Below are 13,950 nucleotides of genomic sequence, written 5' to 3' on the forward strand. Positions count from 1 at the left end.
GGCATAAAGAAAAGGAGTACTTGTGGCACCTTAGAGACTAACAAATTTATTTGAGCATAAGCTTTCGTGAGCTACAGCTCACTTCATCGGATGCATTCAGTGGAAATACAGTGGGGAGATTTATATACATAGAGAACATGAAACAATGGGTGTTACCATACACACTGTAACTAGAGAGATCACTTAAGGTGAGCTATAACCAGCAGGAGAGCGGGGGGGGGGGGGAAGGCGGGGATGGACGGACGGATGACCTTTTGTAGTGATAATCAAGGTGGGCCATTTCCAGCAGTTGACAAGAACGTCTGAGGAACAGTGGGGGGGGGGGAGGAGGAGGGGGAGAATAAACATGGGGAAATAGTTTTACTTTGTGTAATGACCCATCCACTCCCAGTCTCTATTCAAGCCTAAGTTAAATTGTATCCAGTTTGCAAATTAATTCCAATTCAGCATTCTCTCATTGGAGTCTGTTTTTGAAGGTTTTTTTGTTAAAGTATTGCCACTTTTAGGTCTGAGATCGAGTGACCAGAGAGAAGTGTTCTCCAACTGGTTTTTGAATGTTATAATTCTTGACATCTGATTTGTGTCCATTTATTCTTTTACGTAGAGACTGTCCGGTATGACCAATGTACATGGCAGAGGGGCATTGCTGGCACATGATGGCATATATCACATTGCTAGATGTGCAGGTGAAGGAGCCTCTGATAGTGTGGCTGATGTGCTTAGGCCCTATGATGGTGTCCCCTGAATAGATACGTGGACACAGTTGGCAAAGGGCACTGTTGCAAGGATAGGTTCCTGGGTTAGTGGTTCAGTTGTGTGGTGTGTGGTTGCTGGTGAGTATTTGCTTCAGGTTGGGGGGGCTGTCTGTAAGCAAGGACTGGCCTGTTTCCCAAGATCTGTGAGAGTGATGGGTCATCCTTCAGGATAGGTTGTAGATCGTTGATGCGTTGGAGAGGTTTTAGTTGGGGACTGAAAGTGATGACTAGTGGCATTCTGTTATTTTCTTTGTTGGGCCTGTCCTGTAGTAGATTACTTCTGGGTCCTCTTCTGGCTCTGTCTATCCATTTCTTCACTTCAGCAGATGGGTATTGTACTTGTAACAATGCTTGAAAGAGATTTTGTAGGTGTTTGTCTCTGTCTGAGGGGTTGGAGCAAATGCGGTTGTATCATAGAGCTTGACTGTAGACAATGGATCGTGTGGTGTGGTCTGGATGAAAGCAGGAGGCATGTAGGTAAGAATAGCGGTCAGTAGGTTTCCGGTATAGGGTGGTGTTTATGTGACCATCGCTTATTAGCACAGCACTGTCCAGGAAGTGGATCTCATGTGGACTGGTCCAGGCTGAGGTTGATGGTGGGATGGAAATTGTTGAAATCATGGTGCAATTCCTCAAGGGCTTCTTTTCCATAGGTCCAGATGTTGATGATGTCATCAATGTAGTGCAAGTAGAGTAGGGGCATTAGGGGACGAGAGCTGAGGAAGCGTTGTTCTAAGTCAGCCATAAAAATGTTGGCATACTGTGGGGCCATGTGGGTACCCATAGAGGTGCCACTGATTTGAAGGTATACATTGTCCCCAAATGTGAAATAGTGATGGGTGAGGACAAAGTCACAAAGTTCAGCCACCAGGTTTGCCGTGACATTATCGGGGATACTGTTCCTGATGGTTTGTAGTCCATCTTTGTGTGAAATGTTGGTGTAGAGGGCTTCTACATCCATCATGGCCAGGATGGTGTTTTCAGGAAGATAACCGATGGATTGTAGTTTCCTCAGGAAGTCAGTGGTGTCTCGAAGATAGATAGGAGTGCTGGTAGCATAGGGCCTGAGGAGGGAGTATACATAGCCAGACAATCCTGCTGTCAGGGTGCCAATGCCTGAGATGATAGGGCGTCCAGGATTTCCAGGTTTATGGATCTTGTGTAGCAGACAGACTACCCCAGGTCAGAGTTCCAGGGGTGTGTGTGTGTGTGCGCAGATTTGTTCTTGTGCTTTTTCAGGGAGTTTCTTGAGAAAATGCTGTAGATTCTTTTGGTAACCCTCAGTGGGATCAGAGGGTAATGGCTTGTAGAAAGTGGTGTTGGAGAGCTGCCTAGCAGCCTCTTGTCCATATTCCGACCTATTCATGATGACGACAGCACCTCCTTTGTCAGGCTTTTTGATTATGATGTCAGAGTTGTTTCTGAGGCTGTGGATGGCATTGTGTTCTACACGGCTGAGGTTGTGGGGCAAGTGATGCTGCTTTTCCACAATTTCAGCCCGTGCACGTTGGCGGAAGCATTCTATGTAGAAGTCCAGTCTGTTGTTTCGACCTTCAGGAGGAGTCCACCCAAAATCCTTCTTCTATAAGGCATGTTTTCCAGATCTGTAGTCATTTGTGTAGCTGTTTTTTGAACCCTTTCCAGTTTTCTGATATCTTTTATCAAGTGTGGACACCAGAACCAAAGACCACATTCCGGTAATGGTTTCAATAATCACGTGTACAGAGGTAATACCATCTCCTTGCTTCTGCTCAGTATTCCCCTGCTTATACATCCAATTATTGTATTTACCCTCTTAGCTACAGTGTTGTTCTGAGAGCCCTGTTCAACTGATTATCCACTATTACCCCGTAATTCTTTTCAGTATCACTGCACTGCAGGACATAGTCCCTCACCTTGTAAGTGTGATCTATATTTCTTTGTTCCCAGCTGCACATCCTCGCTTTTGGCTGTATTAAAAAGTATGTTGTTCAAATGAGCCCACATTACCAACTCACTTAGATAACATGAATAAGTCCATACTGCCTAACTGAACTTGCAGGCAGTCATACAATGAGAAATGTGTATACCTTGCCTGAGACATGTTCGCCTACAGAGCATCCCTGTGACAAATTAAATGCCAATTAAATTTACAACTTCACTGGTGAATGATGTATATCCAAAATAGATAACTACAATGGACAACCACAAGTATCCAAGCCATCTCAATTTAAAATTGACATTGAATCACTATGGAATATTAACAAGTCTACTACTTTATAAGGTTTAAAATGCACCTGTGTGACCACATTTAATTTTTATATTAAAGCAAGTTTTGTTATCACAAACTGAGTGTATAGGTGTTCATACATTTGGTTGTGTGTAAATTCAGTAGAGAATAGCAAACTTATCATGGTTGTAATTTGTATAAAGTTATTTCATTATGCTTGAAAGGACAGCTCAATACTCTCATCATACAGTTGCCAAGAATCCTGTTATAAATCTAATTTACTAACCTCTGCCCAAGCTTTGAGCACAGCCAATATCTCCATAGTTGAGGCACTTTCATTGTACAGCTGACTTTGTGCTTCTTTTCCAGCTTGTACTTTGGTCAAGGATGATATGAGCAACTGATGAACCCTTCGAAGGTCATTAAGGTCACTAACTACACCACTTGCTATCCAGGCACTGCAAACCTAGTGATGTACAATAGAAAGTGTGATCACAGGAAAAAAATGTAATTTATATAGTCCAATTTTATCTGTAAAGTTACTAAACAAGCTTTTTTTCCCCAGTCAGGTATAGTATCGTTAGTCCCAAATTAAAAACAATGTTAACTGGAATTAATATTGAATACACTCTGGTTACTGTATCCAACTCAGGGGCCGTGCATGCTGGCTAGTTTCCTCCACTTCTACGCCTCCCTCCTGTGACCTCAGCATTTCCAACACAACCACAGTTCCTTCTCCTTCCTATTCCCCAATTTTGCCTATGCATCAGCAGAGTCACCCCCTCTTACCTTCCCTGCTGAATAGATCCAGTGCAAGGGATAGTTTTGGAAAATAAATTTGGTCGAATAATAGTAACTTTTTGACATTATTCTTCAGAAATGACAATCTTCTTCAGCACAGGCTGATGAATAATATTTTGACACAGAGAATTCAAAAAAGAATTGCTCTTCTCAAAATGGCTGCCATCTTCCACTGTTTTCACAGGGAGCGAGGTTAAAGGCTGTCCTTAGCAGAAAGTGATACATAATTTGCTCAGAAGAACTTTTAAGACAACGCATAAAGTTAGTGGGCTCAAAACAGGGGTAACTGGGTGAAATCCTTTTGCTTGTGATGTACAGCATCAGACTAGTCTTCTGGCTTAAAAATCTATCCATCAGAGGAGATTAATTTTTAGAAAGGGTTTCACTTGAAAGTTTTAGCTTTAAACACTTGCCTGACATGCTTTTGCTGTGACATCAGGCGGGGTTTCTGGAGCAAAGGCAGGCCGAAGTGCAGCTCCAACCTAAAGAGAAATCATTCAACACTTAGCAAAATAATAGTCTGTTTCAATTTTTCTTATAAACTATACAGTTCCCTTCTATTTACACCATGATTTGATTGGGAAAATGATTAGAAGTTAGTTCCTGCTGGAGAACTGTATTGTTCTCTCTAGTAGCTAGCTGCCAGGTATTACTTGGAATCCCAAGATGTTGCTGTCTTACAGATACAGACTGGTTCTGTGGCCAGATCATAGAATATCAGGGTTGGAAGGGACCTCAGGAGGCCATCTAGTTCAACCCCCTGCTCAAAGCAGGACCAATCCCCAATTTTTGCCCCAGATCCCTAAATGGCCCTCTCAAGGATTGAACTCACAAGCCTGGGTTTAGCAGGCCAATGCTCAAATCCCTGAGCCATCCCTCAGTGATGGGTATGAAGAGTCTTTGTTTGGAGGAGGGTAGAAAAAGGGGAGACCGAGGAGCAATCTGACAGAACAGTTATGCTTTTTCCATAAAAGAGATGGTTTCCTCTTTGAAACAGTGAGATTGAAGCTTGTTTCCCCTGTTTGCTAGGGTCTTAAAAACCAGAACAAAGAAAGCTTTTTCCTCCCTGAACTCTTAACCCGATAAAAAGTTTCCCAAACCTAACAAAACATTATTCCAAACCTTGATGGGCCTAAAGACACTTAAGAGGTGGGATTTCCTTACGTAAGGGGAAGTTGGGTTTAAGGAAAAGAAAGCAGCACAATATTAATAATTAGGATAAACAGATTTTAACTTGTGTACCTACGGGAGTAAAAGAGACAGAACACAAACCCCACCCATTTCACAAAGAACAAGGTATGAAGAGACACTGATCAAGGCACATGGATTTCACCAATCCTTCATGCTGAGGGTTACTTTCACTGAAGGCAACTGAAGAGAAATTTTCCCTGATGATTTAAAAGATTCTTGTAGAAGAACTTAGGATACATTGCTTAAGTTTGCGTACGAGAACTTAAACTTAAGATGCACTGCTCTTTGTGGCAGGGAATGTATCTTTATATGAACTTGTACAGTGCCTAGCACAATGGGGTGAGGCTCACTGGGGCCTCTGGGTAATACTGTAAGAAAATTATTAAACAACAGATAAAACCTGATTTAAGCACTGGTCTCTATAGTTAGGAAATTCTTCTTTAAATTTCTCCCTTACACTGGATCTTCAAAAGCTGATACTTTGACCCTAAAGATTCTCATCTTAACTCCCTTCCGCCCCTCAAAGGAACTGAAACATTCATTAAATTGTGCAAATCTTTCAAAATTCCTTTTTTTAAAATCATTTATTTTATAGACCAAATTCCTATTGAAAAAGTATCCTGCTAGTTACTTAAACCATTTATTCTATAGACCCAGAGATTGAAATGTTTTTTGCAGCCAAAGATCAAATTTCACTATAAATTTTGCCACGCAGATCTCATGCTGAATGAGTGATTGTGTCACAAAGATTTTTTTTGAAGTCTCAGGTAATGCTGTGCAGGATGCAAATGAGCATTCATTTGTTTCCAGGGTATCTGTAAAGTCTCTATCTTCAAATTTGTTGTGGACAGATAATCCAGATGGAGTTTCTGCTAGTTTAACTTTCTGTGGTAACAGAAATATGGGGAGCACTTCAAGCCAGAGCCTGTGTGTTTCACACCTATGCCCATCTTGGGTAGTGCAGACCAATAGAGAGGAGCTGGATTTATAAGAAGTGGAAATGGGTAACTCCTTCCTGAATGGGGGAGGGGGGAGGGCACGCAAGGTGCTAGCTTCCTTTAAGGAATTCTGTGTGGGCTTTGCTCAAGAAGCCATTGTTTGATGTTGAAAATCTTTGCCAAATGGTTGTCCTATATCTATCCTCTTTCTTTTCTGGTTAAATATTATTGAACAGGTTGTGGTGACACAACTCTCAGGGTATCTAACTGTTTCAGATCTCCTGGACGCCTATCATTTTATGAGAGGACCTGAAATCCTCAGAGTATTAAATGAAGACCTGGTGCCCATACCAATATTATCAGATCTATCGATGGTCTTTGATACCATTGATCATAAAAGTATTGTTGACTTGTCTTACGTGGCAGGAACAGATAGCCAATTTCTTTTCTTGTTGGGTGTCGCTGGACATGTCAATGTGAGATTCAACAGGGTCTCTCCCCACTCATCCAGAGGACTATCAGGGCACGCTACGAAGGAGAAATGGGCTACAGAGCCTTACGTTTTCTGGTAACACAAAGTTGTGTGTGTCCATTTCTATCAGCCCAGATGATGTAGTTAAGTGCCCTATGTAATATCTGCTAGAGACTGGAGTATGGAAGCTGGCCAAGGATAGACCCAGATAAGATTAAAATGATGCTGGTGAATTGGGATACAAAACAGAAAAATATGGCAAAAGTTATATCTGTGCCTTAATATAGGATTCATGTCTGCTATTTTTGATGCGGGTGTGCAGTGCAGGGTGAGGGTTTGATTAGATTACTTCGCCAGAGAAATGACCATGACAGCATTTTTCATCAATGACAGGCAGAAGGCTGCAACTTTCTCTTTCATAAATGGACCTTGTTATTGCAGCACACACTTTTGTTATCTCGAGAGTAGATGACTGCAAGGGCCTCTTTGTGAAACTAAATCATAAATTATTTTAGGAAACCAAAACTCAAGCAAGAATACAGCAACCTATATATTAAGTGGGATATCTCATTATGGCTACACCTACACGAGTGCTTTGTTATACAGAGTGGCTTACTTACTGATTACCAGGTAGAGCTTAAAGGGGTTGGTTATAGCTTACAAAGCCCTAAATGGCTTCCAATCTGCCTCCTCTCCACGCAACACAAATTCAACAGAGGTCCTTTGGTTGGTGCTCCCTCCGTTAAAGGAGAAGAGAGGCTGCTGGGAGGAGAGTGTATTTGGAACTTACTCTCACACCCTTGGTCTGAAGTAGCCAAAATCTGTTCATCTTCAGGTCACTGTGAATCCCATCTATTTTCACAGGCTTTTGGGGAAATGAGGATTGTGAGGGTTAGCACTGATAAGGAGGGTTGAATAGTTGTTTTCTTGTGTTATGGTTGGATAATAAGGATTTAAAGACACTGCAAGACTTCTTATTTATGTACATCAGATCTATCCAGTGACTTTTCCTCACTGAGGACTATGCTCATTAAGAGTGAAGTAGTAAAAATTTGGGAACCTGAATTACTTGAGCACAGTTTTTTGGTTTTTACCATTTCCTTAGATTTGAAATGCACCTCTCTTGTATTATAGGCACACCTATAAATGTTATTTTAAAAAATTACAGTGTAACATCTCCACTTTTTCATTTGCCATGTTCAAAAACAAAACAGATTTTGCTTTCAAACCCAAAATCTTTAGTCTGAGCAAGCACAAAGTTTCAACCCTGAAGTGAAAATAAATACAATAGTTTCAGTGACAGACAAATTGAACCCTGATTACAGAACTAGCTACTGAAAATTTTCTCTTCGTTATCAAATTGTCCATTTTTTATATAAAATTTTTATAATTAATAGGTGCTTACATTGGCTTGATATTGCTCCAGAATTACATGACCAGGAAACTCTGGTTCTGGAACAGATGCAAACCTCCGAACAACAACTAACAATGTCTGAAGCCCAGAAAGACGGAGCTGGTCACTGTGATCTGTGGCAGCCATAAAAGCCATGCGGATCAAGTCAGCTAAATGCAATACCAAAAAGTCATCTGGGGACAAAAGAAAAAAAATCATTTAATAAAAACAAACTTGTTCTAAAGTCTAATTTATATTAAAGATGATGCAATTGTTTCTGTTTTTACATAGTTGGGCCCCAAAGCATTCAAACTCATTTTCTACTTTACTATATGCTAAGGGAGCTTGCATTTCCTTTAAAGGAGTTGTTTATACCCAAGAGCATGTCACTTGTGAGTACTACGTATAGTGGATCCTAAACAGGAGCCTTTACTCTCCAGAGAATCTACAGTGAACAGTTCCCTTTGCTTTCAAATGAGCACCTTTTGTCTATTCCCCAATCATGCAATGATATCAGCCAATATTTTTCCATTTTAAGGTAAAAATTTTGAAGGAAATAAAAACCTCTATATTTGAGGCAGCAACATTTTCAGATTAGCATGGGGAAGCACAGAAAATTAATGGTGTGTTCATCGGTAATTATGCAGATTATGGAATAAACAGAGCAGTGACACTAGTTTCTTGGATATTCCTAGATTACAAAATTGTGTTGCAGTACACAGGCACCAGTTATCGCTTCTAGTTGCCAATGTTTTCTATAGGAACAATGGCGCCCTATTTGCATGTCATGCTACAACAGCTGGGTAAGTGAATGTCAACACTGCAATTATATGCTAATATTATGACTAATTTACCATTGGTCTGTACCTCAATGAGTACAGGCTTCTAATCATTTTAATTAAAGGCTGCAACAGAGGTTATGAAGAAATCTATAATGAATTTCTCTTAAGTCACCAAATGTTAAAACATAAAAGTTAAGTATTCTTTGCACGCTATAAAATTCTCTCGGCATCTCAGTTAGTGTAACACGTACCTCTTGAATCCCTTTGTTTCCTTTCCTGAGCCAGCGTTATGTCAAAATGTGCCCTGCCTGCATTTTCACAGTGGCTGATAATTTTACAAACACACTCTGCAGCAAAAACTCTAGTGGACCATTTTGGATTAGTGAAAGGGTGGGATCTCTCATCACTTTCAGAGGTTAACACATCATCATCCTCTTTAGCTCCCTCCTCTTCTTGGGTAGTATCCACTGAAGCTACTGAGGTGAAATCTATATTTTTTAAAACACCGAAAAGAGAAGGAACACAACTGATTGCTGAAGGAATTCAAACACATTACTGACCTGTAAGTGCTAGCCTTTAACAGGTTAATGGGTCTAGAAACTGCAGAAAGTATGTGGTGGCTTTTAAGTTCCTGCAGCACCTAATCTCACTAGCCCTCGAAGATGACCAGGCTGCTCCTTCCATGGATTACTTATTCCAGTTAGTACCATAAGGTGGTCAATGATTTTGTCTCAAGATATTCTGCAGTCATGGCTTGGTCATGTTACTAGACCCAAGGTAGATTACATGTTACTGAGCTTTACGGTTAAAGTAGTCCTGATGACATTAATAAATGTTGGTATCTGCACCAAAAGCTGTTTTATAGGACATGTCTCCATGAAGAAACTAAATATTCCTTATTACTATTACGATTGTTCACTTGGAAAGTTACAGCGGATTTTGCAAGATAACTTTTTAACAAGTTCATCTCTCTTCTCAGAGTCACCACTTCCCACATCTGTTGGAGAACCTAGAGCTCAAATAAAAAGACAAATGGACCAAAACTATCGTTTATTTCTTACATAATCTTTTGAGGAAGGCCAAGGTCAATATCATGAAAGCAAACCCAAGTCACATGGATTTATGAATGACAAAACAAATCCCAGGAAAGATTTTAGATACAACAGAAACTACCAGAGTCCCAAATCACAGTTTGTTCTCTTCATGTACAACTAGCCAGAATAAAATAAATCAAAATAAAAGTAAAAATAGTTTAAACCAAAACTGATGCTTTCAGGGTCATAGCTTCTTCCTGAACTCAATATTCCCCAAGAGCCTCTCTTTGTAGTTCCTCCTCATCATTTGTTCTCCATCCTTAGAATTCAGTCCTTTCAGAATATTCAGTAGGGTAACTAGTTCAACCTGCTCTGAATGATTCATTTAGAAGCATAGCTCTGCATCACTTCCTCCATTAATAACAAAGAGCGAATAGCTTAAGGGAATTTTCTTCTGGATCCCCAAAGGGCCTCACAGCCCCAGTGTTTACTGCATTTTAATTTCTGCTATGGGAATAAATAAAATCGAGGACCAGAGGTAAACCCCAAATTTCTGAACATTAACTATTCCAAACCTCCATATTGCTAAAAACTCATATCTTGTCCTATATCCAAAATTCAATACTGAAAACCAAAATTTATGATGAAACCTTGATTTTATCAATATATTGTTATCAGTCAAGACCTTTATAAAAACAAGGATTGACCTGCTATTGAATTATGATTGAAAAGTGATTTTTATTGAATGTTTTGAAATCAAATACTATTTCACTGTAAACCATGCCATTAAAGTATAACAGAAATGTAGAAAAAGATAGATAATTTTTGTATGACTACATTTCAGCAGAACATTTCAAAGACTGTAGGTTTTCAAGATTTTAGTTGCTCTTATTTATTTACTGAGAACAGCCACTTGATTAACAAGAAATTGACAACACAGCAGAATCAAGACCGAAGCAAAAGGGCTTGTCAAGATTAATTTTATATCACACATTCCAGGAAGGAGTCTTACTATTGACATATTTTCTCTAATGTCTATTTAGAGCTAAAGCAGACTCTACTAACTGTATGGGTGTGGACTATAAATTTCATTAGGTACAAGCACAGCTGCGTACCATGCACATGACCAATACCATAAGATCCTCAGCACGTTGCTTTATAGCAACTAAAGATTAATTGAAAAGGAATCCACATACTATACACTAGTATCAAGAACTAGCCTGAACCATTATCTCAGATGTGATGATATTTTCCACTCCAAAGTTTGTAGAAATTTGAACTTTGTGTCTCATGCCTTTCATCAAGTAGGATATGACTAGTCAAGGAAAGCGATACTGTTCACAAGGCCTTTTCAGAATGCAAAAGGCAGTCAGAAAAGATCAAGTAATTTCCCATTCTAGGGAAAAAAGTTCAAGTATCAAACATTTAAAATAAATAGCAGTAATATACTTTTTTCACAATCTGTATATGTCTAAGAGATGAGACTGATTACTTCTCTCCTGTAAAGCAGAGATCATATTTGTACGCCTTGTTTTATTACATTCCCAGCTAGGGATATGTTAGCACTTACCAGCTGAGGCAGCAAGAACATCTTTACAAAGCTTCAACCAGAACGAGAGCTTTTCCACTGCCACTGATGTGAGCATATGACTTAGGGTCTCTTTGATATCTTGGCATAGTCTTTCATCCAATTCTTTGTCCAGCAAGCTCAGCAATGCCCCCTCCAGTCCAACTTCTCTGATGTTAATCTCTGTTAAGAACACAGTATTATCTGAGTGGTATGCTTCACAAAATTGCCAAAACACAGGAGTGTAGAAATTCAGTTATGGTGCTTAATAATTACACATGTCATACACTGCAAACAGCAAATATCTGGTCTTGAAACACTTAAAATGATTGCTTAAAGTTCTAATGCCATGCCATCTGGATGCAAAACCAACTTTAAGAACACCACATTATTCAATATTGCCCCAAATAAATTGCACCCCAGTAATTTTTCTAGCTTTCTCCAGCATCATGAAATGCATGTCCAGTGTGAATGTGGCTTTGTGTTATGTTAAGCTGATTTACTAGAAACCACTGAAGTGAGGATGTTAATGTTTAGCTCGAATTGCTTGGTTAAAATCCCTATACCCATGTTAATGTTTTACTTTCTGAAGAATTCTTCACTGTCTGCTAACCCTTGTTATTAGCTTTTGAATATGTAGCAGGTTATTAAGGTTTTTTTAAATGTAATTAGTCATTCAATAGTTTGCTTAGAATTTACTGTAATGGTTACAAAAGTACAAGATTGAAAATGGCCTTAGACATCAATAACATCCAGTGATAGAGCTGTGATGAGGATCTGTAGGCAGCAACACATGCCACCAACACAGCCAGGATGGGGAGGAGCTAAGAGAAGTACCCGTGATTTCAAGTTAAAGAATTTTTAATTAATTGTAAATTGAGTCTGTGACCAACAGGAAATGCTTCTTCTGACAACATTCTATTCTACTCTGGTTCTCATACTGTGCCCATCCATTTGGTATCTGAACACCTAAAAAAAATTTGTATACTTTGAAGTTGATGACCTGTGACCCTGTCTCAACTTTGAATTTGTCTTGGTAGAGATCATAGGGTATCAAGTTCACAATTTATATTTTAATGCTGCTAATGCTGACAGGTTTATATTGATTAGTAGAGTGAAATGTGCTGAACACAAGTAGGGGAAGTTAAATAATAAGACAATTAGCATTTGCTATGCTAAAAAGGCAACATTTATTTAGTGTGAGGCCAAGTGATTTTTCGGCAGTCAAGGTAGGCCCAGAGGCTTAACCAAAGGTCATATAATTATGTCTTCTCATGCTGTGTGACAGACAAGCGTAGAAAGACGAGTACACCGCATAGTTACATTAATAAGCTTAAAATAGAGTATGGGGGAAAAGAGGATTTTTGCAACTATGTAACTACAGAGATAATCACTTGATTTATTAAGAAATTAATTGATGTGAATAGCTTGTCAGTAGTTGAAAGCCTAAGTATGGTCACCCGGACCACCACACACAAACAGAAGGGCAGACCTAAGTTTCTTATGCTAGTAGAAATGGGCAAATATGGCCATATATCAGGGTGGGTGGGTGTGTGCGTATGTATAAAAAACTGGATACTTTCCTATACTCCGGGTACATCGAGTTTCTGAAACACTGTCAATTGGATCAAGACCTGTTCTCTGATATGCTCCACTTACTGATTCTACCTTTGTTTTCCCATATCTTAGGAGTATGTGAATAAGTTTATAATCCTAAAAGCTATCACTTTATGCTGTTTAGTTATATTAATGAGTGAACTTGTTCTGATGTTAAGTAAAGCATTTATCTATATATCCCCCATTGATTCCGTACTCAACAAGTATCATCTGTGTAGCCACCCGAAGGGAAGAAACTGTGATGATAATAAATATTACCAGTGCAAAAATTGTTCAGGCTACAAAGTTAAGGTTAAATGATTCTCCATGTACCAAAACAGCTCTGAAAGAACATAATAGTAACAAAATACACATATACAGACCATCTGGAAATTCTCAGTTATTACCGACAGTTGATTATTCTCATTTCTTAATATCACTAAATTTACAAATCAGCACTCAAAGTGGGCCCTTAACTAAATTCACCCATGGTGTAATCCTGTACTAGAGAAAAAGAGGCTTGCTAAATGCTAAAATAACATTGTCACATAATCTCTCTGAGATAGGTACAGTAAATATTAGTGTGCACCAGCAGGGTCTATATGGACCAATTAATGCACAACATGTTAGCCTGCTTTAGCAATCACACAGCTGTAGTACACACCGTCACACTATGTTGACAAGCCCTTAGTGTAAAGGAGGCTGCTGTGATGTACAGTTACACTCCAGCTTGCCACAAACTAAATATTCATACAGATAAGCCCATAGTCCTCTTAACAAACAAAAATAATTGGGTCTCCCTCGGGGCTTCCTCTTTTTCCACCAAAACTTCAAAGGGTGCAATGGAAGCTGGCTGACGAACTCACACATAAGCAGTACACATGACACCTGGTGTTCAGTACTTTGAAAAACCAAACCCCTTACTGTATTAACATGACCGACTAAATTGTATGTTTTGGGGGGCAAGGACTGACTCTGTGTGCATATATAGCACCTACCACAATGGGGCCCCGATCCCACACTGGAGCCTCTCGTACTACTGCAATACACAAAACAAACACTATGGACTTAGGAGCCTGAAGTATGGAACCCCTTCTTAAAAATCTTGACCTAAAGTTTTTGGAACATTTATATTAATTTACTATTGCAGTTTTACAGTACTGTCAACTTTCAAAAACCATGACTAAGGTACCAAAAAATCATGAGATTAAT

General features: G+C 39.3%; 1 protein-coding gene across 5 annotated transcripts in view; it reads right to left on the minus strand.

Moving 5' to 3' along the window:
* The window catches only part of HEATR5A (HEAT repeat containing 5A), a 119,404-nt gene that overhangs the window by 34,128 nt on the left and 71,326 nt on the right, over positions 1–13,950 (minus strand). For 4 of the 5 annotated variants that reach the window (XM_077819002.1, XM_077819001.1, XM_077819004.1 and 1 more), the window contains 5 exons: positions 11,146–11,325; positions 8,793–9,029; positions 7,772–7,953; positions 4,179–4,247; positions 3,251–3,430 (listed from right to left, as the gene is read on the minus strand). In XM_077819002.1, the coding sequence (XP_077675128.1) occupies positions 3,251–3,430; positions 4,179–4,247; positions 7,772–7,953; positions 8,793–9,029; positions 11,146–11,325 (848 nt within the window). The remainder of the gene's footprint in view (positions 1–3,250; positions 3,431–4,178; positions 4,248–7,771; positions 7,954–8,792; positions 9,030–11,145; positions 11,326–13,950) is intronic. The other variant, XM_077819003.1, reaches the window with a different exon arrangement.

The sequence above is a fragment of the Eretmochelys imbricata genome, chromosome 6 (genome assembly GCF_965152235.1).
Source record: "Eretmochelys imbricata isolate rEreImb1 chromosome 6, rEreImb1.hap1, whole genome shotgun sequence".
Lineage (NCBI taxonomy): Eukaryota > Metazoa > Chordata > Testudines > Cheloniidae > Eretmochelys > Eretmochelys imbricata.